Source organism: Morus notabilis, unplaced genomic scaffold (genome assembly GCF_000414095.1).
Source record: "Morus notabilis unplaced genomic scaffold, ASM41409v2 Scaffold362, whole genome shotgun sequence".
In the NCBI taxonomy this organism is placed as follows: domain Eukaryota; kingdom Viridiplantae; phylum Streptophyta; class Magnoliopsida; order Rosales; family Moraceae; genus Morus; species Morus notabilis.
The window spans coordinates 73,533-81,313 of NW_010358469.1; the positions used below are offsets into that span (position 1 = coordinate 73,533).

A 7,781-nucleotide genomic window follows, 5' to 3' on the forward strand; every position below is an offset into this window, starting at 1 on the left:
TTTATACAAGTCTTCTTAGGAGACAAAATGACGGCACTCCTGATTTGGAAAAAAAATAAAAATAAGAATAAAAACAAAAGGAGAAAAAGACAAACACCCGATGGTTGACCCTCTTCTCTTAATTAATGACAGCAAGCGCCATTTCATGATATGAATATTTTGAATATTGCCAATTATTCCAATATAACAACTTAAATTATTACAAGCGCCTTCATCAAAATATTATTAATTACCTTCTAACACTGCACGTAGATCTGTCTTGGATCTATTATCAAACTAGCCGTGGGGTGTACTTATTGTTGAAACACGTATGACATTAAAAAGGAAAATAAAATAAAAAAAAATGTAGCTTTCTTTATCTTTCTGATCTGTCACAGATCATGTAATTATACCATGGATCGATTAATTAATTATTGATGGGAAGGCTGTGGAGCACGACCGTCTCTACGGTCAAGCCCGGGCCGAAGCCAAAGAGGACTCCCCAATCGAGGCCTTCTCCGGTGGTTGACTTCCCTTCCTCCGCCGACTTCTTCCTCATCTCATCCAATATGAAGAGTACAGAGGCGCTGGACATGTTTCCATACTCGCGCAACATCTCGCGAGTGGCCCTCAGCTTCTCCTTGTGCAGCCCCACCTTCGCTTCCACCTGGTCAAGAATCGCCGGCCCTCCCGGATGCGCTATCCAAAATATGGAGTTCCAGTCGCTGATCCCGATCGGAGTGAATGCTTCCTCCAGACTCTTCTCTATGTTCTTTGATATCAACAGAGGTACGTCCTTCAGCAGATGAAACGTCAGCCCTATTTCCCTCAAGTGCCCGTCAATTGCCCCCTCCGAGTCCGGAAGTATCGTCTGCGCTGCCGACACTAGCTCAAAGATCGGCCTTTCGATCGACAAGTCCGGTTCGGCTCCAACAATGACGGCGGCGGCACCGTCACCGAAGAGGGCCTGGCCGACCATAGAGTCCAGGTGGAGCTCGGAGGGCCCGCGGAAGGTGACGGCTGTGATCTCGGAGCAGACGACGAGGACGCGGGCGCCCTTGTTGTTCTCGGCCAAGTCCTTGGCAAGGCGGAGGACGGCGCCGCCGGCGAAGCAGCCCTGCTGGTACAACATGAAGCGCTTGACGGAGGGGCGGAGGCCGAGGAGCTTGGTTATCTGGTAGTCAGCGCCGGGCATGTCGACGCCGGAGGTTGTGCAGACGATGAGATGAGTGATCTTTGACTTTGGCTGGCCCCACTCCTTTAAGGCTTTGACAGCCGCCTCTTTGCCAAGCTTCGGTATCTCAACCACCACTATGTCTTGCCGGGCGTCCAGTGACGGCGCCATGAACTCGCACATCTTTGGGTTTTCCTTAAGAATTTCTTCTGTTAAGTACATGTGACGTTTCCTTATCATTGCTTTCTCACCTGTAATAAATCAATTTGAATATTAGATCATGTATATATTGCAATTACTCCACCTAGCTCTATTGCATGTATATATATATATATATATATATATTGCATGTACTCAACATGATATGATACACATTTTAAATATTGTTACTATATATATATATATGTGTGTGTGTGTGTGTGTGAATATGTATTACGATGCTCGACAAAGATGGACTACATTAATATGCATCCTGCAGAAGTAGCATGATCAGAAATTGTTATAAAGAGAGGTAATTGGATGAAAATATAGTATGAAAAGAATAAAAATTTGGAGATGGAAAGTAGTACGTACACATGCGTGTAAACTTGTCCTTGAGTTCAGTCTTGTGGTCGCTGTTGGTGATGTGGAAGTAGAAGTCAGGATAATCCGTCTGGAAGAAGTAGTTGGGCGGGTTTGCGGTGCCGATGGCCAGCACGGCGGCCGGTCCATCGGCCCGTTGAGCCTTTCGGATTTCCTGGACGGAGGAGGGTGTCGACATGCTAGCTAATATTAATTATTAACTATAATGACAGTTGACTTTGCTAGCTAGGATAAGGGTTTTGCTAGCTTAATTTAGAGATTATGACTTTAGTTATTAATTTGCAATCTGAATTGGAAAAAACACTAGTCACGGATCAGGTATATATACAGACCGTAGACACCCTTATTGATGTGAGAGGAGGGAGTGGGTAGGTTAGAATGCCCAGTCCCACGTGCCTTATTTTTGGGGTTAGGCTGCTTAACTGCTCATACTTCTGGCCGCACCCTTATTTTTATATTACCATTCATATTTTTCTAACCCAAGTGTTACGTTTATTTATTTATTTTTGTGATAGGGAAACTTACAAAAATAAATAAATAAATGATGCCGGTACTGTTGACCATTCTTAGTTGTATTCATAAATTTTTAGTTTTTTTTTTTATTTTTTTTTTCTGATAGGGAATCAAATAAAAAAATACATACCGATATTGACCATTTGTAGTTGTATTCGAAAAAATGATTATCAAGCTCTAAAGAAAATGCAAAGGTTTAAAAGATTTACTTTTTTTCGTACAGTATCAAAGATCTCTCCATAATTTTTATTACAATGTTTGGCTATTTAAATTTTTTATAATTGTCGGCTCATTGATTCCCTATATATATTTCCCATTTCTATACATGCATGTATTAAAGTTATCAAATATGCATAGTAAATTTAGGAATTTTTTTTAGAATGGACCCTTTAAATTTTAGGTGAAATCAGTATTTGCCTTTTGTGTTCAGTTGTCCCTTTTGTTTTTAATTTGTTTTAGTTGATCAATTTTAATACAAGGGTAGTTATAATTAAGAGGCTAATAATAGAAAGATGACTGTTATAAAAAAAAAATTTTGTACTAATCTTCTCTAAATTATACTCAGTTTCTTAGATGTTAATAATAAAAAGATGACTATTAGTCAATAATATATTATTAATAAATAAAAAATGACTCGAATACTCTAAAAGAAAAAAAAATATAAAAAGCAATAAGAATCCTTATTATCTTGGATTCCATTTCTACAAATACGAAGCCCCTGAACTCCCAGGAAAGCAACCCATCCAACACTTGTTATCTCGGATCCAATATAGCTATTTTTCTTAGTTGGTAGCACGTTGGGTGTTAAAGTATAAAATTATTGTTGGCCCATCTCCTAACAGTTTAAGTTTTTGAGATGGATTGGTAAACTAATATAGTATCAGAGCGGGAGGTCCTGGGTTCAAACCCCCGTAATTGTACTCTTTATCCCCATTTTAAAATTATCATCATGTGTTGAGTCTTTAATATATTTCGGACTTAAATATTCACGTGTTGGGCTTTCTAATTAATTTACCCACACGATTACCCATTGTCCAGCTCACACGTGAGGAGGAGTGTTAAACTATAAAATTATTGTTGGCCCACCTCCTAACAGTTTAAGCTTTTGGGATGGATTAGTAAACTAACATTAGGTCCATAGTATTATGGGTTACAGTAGCCTCTAAAAATATGTATTTGTCATATGTTAGTCCTGATATTTTATATATATTTTATGACATAAATATCGTTTGTTACTTCAACCCTTTTTTTTCTTAATAATCATCACATTTAAATACATGAGACACTACTATATTTTGATATATTGCATTATTAATTTAAAGAAATTTTAATGATATCATTTTAAAAAGCTCAAATTTGTATATTAATTATACATATATTCTAACAATTGTTATTAGGAAAAACAAATCCCTATAATACGCAAAATCCTTGTATTCATTAAAAAATTAATTAATTATCTAATTATTCAATTATGATCCGTTTATAACAACTCAAAAAATTACCGTTTTAGAATATAATCTAATTCCTCCTGGGCACCTGTTTTTCCTTTTTCTTTGTTTTTTTAATGTGCCTTTAGCTAAATAAGATTCACAATAAGTAATTAATTTTACACAAATGAAAGGCTTAGGGAGTTAATAATATAATGTATTTTATATTAAAATCATTGTAAAGCGATAAAAATAATGATGATTCATACGTGATCATCTCTCTATATTGTTTTACTAGCACGGGCACGTGTTTTCGAGTTGCATTTTCTTTTTTTTAAAAAAATTGTGACAAATGTATAAACAAAAATTTATTAAGAACCATTTTTTTAATCAATATTAAGAATAAAAATTCTGTTATAAGCTTTAGTCTTCAAGCATGCAAATTTTCTAATGAAAATATAGATGGAAAAAATTAAAATTACAATTAGAAAAACTAATTATAATAAACATAATTAGATAGTGTTGTATGAGAAAATGTGTATCGACGCGTCGGATGATGACCATGCAACACGTGGCCCTATACTTGCCACGTTAGGTAGCTGTCGGCGCCTAGAACTCGTACCCCCTTATGAAGTGAAAGGGCTGATCATATGGGGCGATTCATAATACCGTCGACCTTACATGCAGTCGATGCCTATATAATCTTCGCATCAGAAGTGCCATGATAGGGTTGACGGGGAGAGAGACTACACCTTGCTTAGTATGGTGCGAGCGCCGAGGGTAGAACGGAGGCAACTGGGCCCATGCCCCAAGAAAGATCTCTGACGTAACAAGTTGGAAATCCCAAAGTTATGTCTGGGTTCGGAGTAAGTCAGTGGGAATGATTACGAGCCCCTAAACCGCCTGAAATGGACGGTTGAAAATTACAGAGGAACTGCAGAGCCGTAATAGGGGACAAATTGGATGAGTGAACAGTCTAACAGGCGCTGACAGGCTACGGTCTAGGCAAATGAGATAGTAGGCCACTCGGTGGATGGGCCACTTGCGAGGAACCGTCAAAAGGCCCTAAAAGCAGCCCACCGTTGGATAATGTTCATATATAACTTATAAGCTATAAAAGGGGCAAAGCCCCCGAGAGAAAAGAGAGAGATTTTTTATGTAACCTGTAAGGAACAAAAGAGAGAAATACAGTACAGTGGATGTAACTCTTTTTTCATAAAGGTGAACCGCTATAAAACTTTCGCGCGTTTTTACTTTCATAAACACAATATTAAATTCTCTTCACAGTACATCCAAAGTGTCAAAACACAAACTCAAGAATACTTTGTTAAATTACAAGTTTTAACCGGCAACCCAACGGGCCACCGCAAGGTAATCCGGTGCAGTCTTGTTGACGAAAACCGACCATCAACAGGTAGGTATACAAATTTTTTATTTTGGTTAGTTTTTTCTATAATCTTTAAGGTTAATTACTTTTTTCCAAATAATATTTTGAATGAAGATCAAGAAGATTATGAATTTTTTTATTGTTGTACATTTTCTCTTTAAAAAATTATACCTAAATTGTTGCTTGACCGCAAAAAAAAAAAAAAAAAAAAAAAAAAAAAAAATTAAAAGTTATTGTAGTTGTGCCCTTTGATGGGAAAAATGGATGTGTGGTTAAGTTGAATAAAGATATGATCAGGTGTCAACATAATATGAGTCATGTGGATTAATCTAAGCCATTATATTAAACTATTTGAAAAAAGAAGTAATTTAAAACATTGGATTGATTTAACAATAGGTTGAACTTCATCCCCTCTTTCATATATAGTATAGAAATATATGTGTACTACTAAAACACATGAATGTATTTATTATTGAGAGATTTATATTTATTAAAAATTAATAATGTTAACATCTGTTTATATAGAGGTATATAAATGTATGCCATGTTTATCTCACTGATTTGAGTTTAGAATTCGAGTTTTATTACAATAAAAAACTCTTAGAAACAGTCACATCTAACTTTTTTACTACAATAAAAAACTCTTACATAAAGTCACATTTTAATTCGAATTAAAAATTCGAATCAGTGAATTAAACATGCATATAAACCCGTAATAGCTGGTCAAATTTGACTCTAATTATAGGTTGCGTTGGCATAAAACATTTATAATATATTTTCATGAGGAAGAAAAACAATATATATAAATATATATTGTATTGAGGCATCGTTAATCGTACTAATATAATTTTCATGAAAGCAAGGAAAAAAATGTTTTTGTTACTGATAAGTAGGGAGAACGTGTCGTTCCTATTTTTTGGTAGAAAGGCCTGACCTAGTCAGGCACGTTTCTATCATTTTCCTGTAGTATGATAAAAAGACGACTTAACAATTTAATATTGTTTAAATTAGTTCTTTACCTACCATTTTAGTTGGATTTTGCAGCTGCCAACTTGTAAAGATGCTAGCTGTCCACACGTATACACTCGTTAATATTACAAATACAGACAATATATATATATATATATATATGTATATATATGTTTCAATCAATATTCAAAAAATATGTGTTTTAATAAAAAAACGTGTATTTCAAAACGTTTTGACTTGACTTCATATTATAAACAACTCTTTTAGACAAGTTCATATTATAGATGAACGACTTTCTTGTTTCTTGTTTCTGGTTAAATGTCACTGGCCTTTTACGAAGTACGGTATGATGATATGATATCAAATGATTATTCAATTCTATGCGTCTTTGAAATATCCTGTTTGCTTTGACTTAATTCGTTTGGCAGGTCGAAGAAGAAGAGATAATATTGATGAAACAACGTAAGTGGATAGGACTAAAATTTATAAAATTCTTTAATAGAAAAAGATTAGAGAGAAAAAAAGTGGGTTGATCAAGGAAAAGGTCAAAAAGAAAAGATCGACCTTCCCAGGATTCCAAATTTCAGTTCTTCAAAAGCGTTTAGAAGGATTGGACAAGGAAATGTTGTAGGAGTGAGAGAAAAGCACTCTCTCTTCATCTTCCTCTTTATTTGTCTCCAACATAATTATATGTATGAGATGAGTAGAGTGAGTTGTAAATTACGGCCAACTTGCTCTGCCGGTTAAGATAGTGGAATAATTAAACAAATTATATTAAAACCTCTTTCTCTCTCCTCTACGTCTTCTTCTGTCCTTTCTTTTTCCTCTCGTAAAATATGTCGTGCGTTTCTTTCCCACCCAACTCCTAATGCCCAGCAAAATCCAGACAAATTCTCAGTTGAAAATACAAACCGGTCCGCAGGTCTTGGGCTGGAAATGATTTGGGATGATTGAAAATAGAGGAACTATAAACGATTTAATTATTTATAAAATACCAAGTTTAATCTAATAGTGCAATTACTACTAGGCCTGTAAGTTGGCCGTGGTGGGTCGGTTTTGAAGAAAAATTGGGCCGGCCCGTAGGTCTTGGGCTGGAAATGATTTGGGCCGCATTAGCTTGTAGAATTAGGATACCCGTATACTATTTAGGTACCTCGAGTCGGCCGGGTTACCTAGGATAAACTATGAGTTTTTTGTAAAAAAAAAAAAACTCTTTTTTAACTTATTTTTGTTACTTACCTCATCTAAGACTCAATTTTGACAAAATCATCCTGAACAAGAATTATCTAAAGACTTAACCCTTTATGTTGTGTTTGGAAGATTTTTAAACTTATTATCATTAGAGTTGGGCATTGTTTTACCTACTTTTTGAACATGTTCGGCCGGGTAGGAGTACCTCTGGTTCATGGAACCCCACCCCACAATCCTACCTGCACAGTGCGGGTTGGACATAATTAAAACTGAAAATTAAATAAAAATTTGGAAACCTGTGATTTTCTAGTAGGGTCGGCTCAGCTCGGCTGGATTCGTCGAGTTCGGAGTGATTTCTTAATGCCTTAATTACTACTTTCAAGTTTTACAAGATCAAAATGTCTCCTCGTTACATGATAAAAGGATAACAACTGCTAGGGATTTATCAATATCTAAATACGTATCAGTCTAAATGTCACAATAAAAATTTGTGAGAGCTAGTTTTAAAAAAATAAAAAATAAAAACCTCACATTGAAAGATTAAGAAATAAATCTCTAA

General features: G+C 35.4%; 1 protein-coding gene across 1 annotated transcript; it reads right to left on the minus strand.

Annotated features, from left to right (window-relative positions):
- LOC21411756 (chalcone synthase 2) lies at window positions 1-2,013 on the minus strand. The gene is made up of 2 exons (XM_024162057.1): window positions 1,727-2,013; window positions 1-1,404 (listed from the first exon to the last, which is right to left on the minus strand). Exons 1-2 carry the CDS (start codon window positions 1,911-1,913, stop codon window positions 407-409), a joined length of 1,185 nt encoding a protein of 394 aa, XP_024017825.1. The 5' UTR covers window positions 1,914-2,013; the 3' UTR covers window positions 1-406.
- Between the last annotated feature and the right edge of the window lie 5,768 nt (window positions 2,014-7,781).

Coding starts and splice junctions, on each gene's coding strand:
- LOC21411756 (XM_024162057.1), bottom strand. CDS start 1,913: ATGTCGACACCCTCCTCCGTCCAGGAAATCCGAAAGGCTCAACGGGCC. Junction 1,405..1,726: donor GGACAAGTTTACACGCATGT/GTACGTACTACT, acceptor GATTTATTACAG/GTGAGAAAGCAATGATAAGG.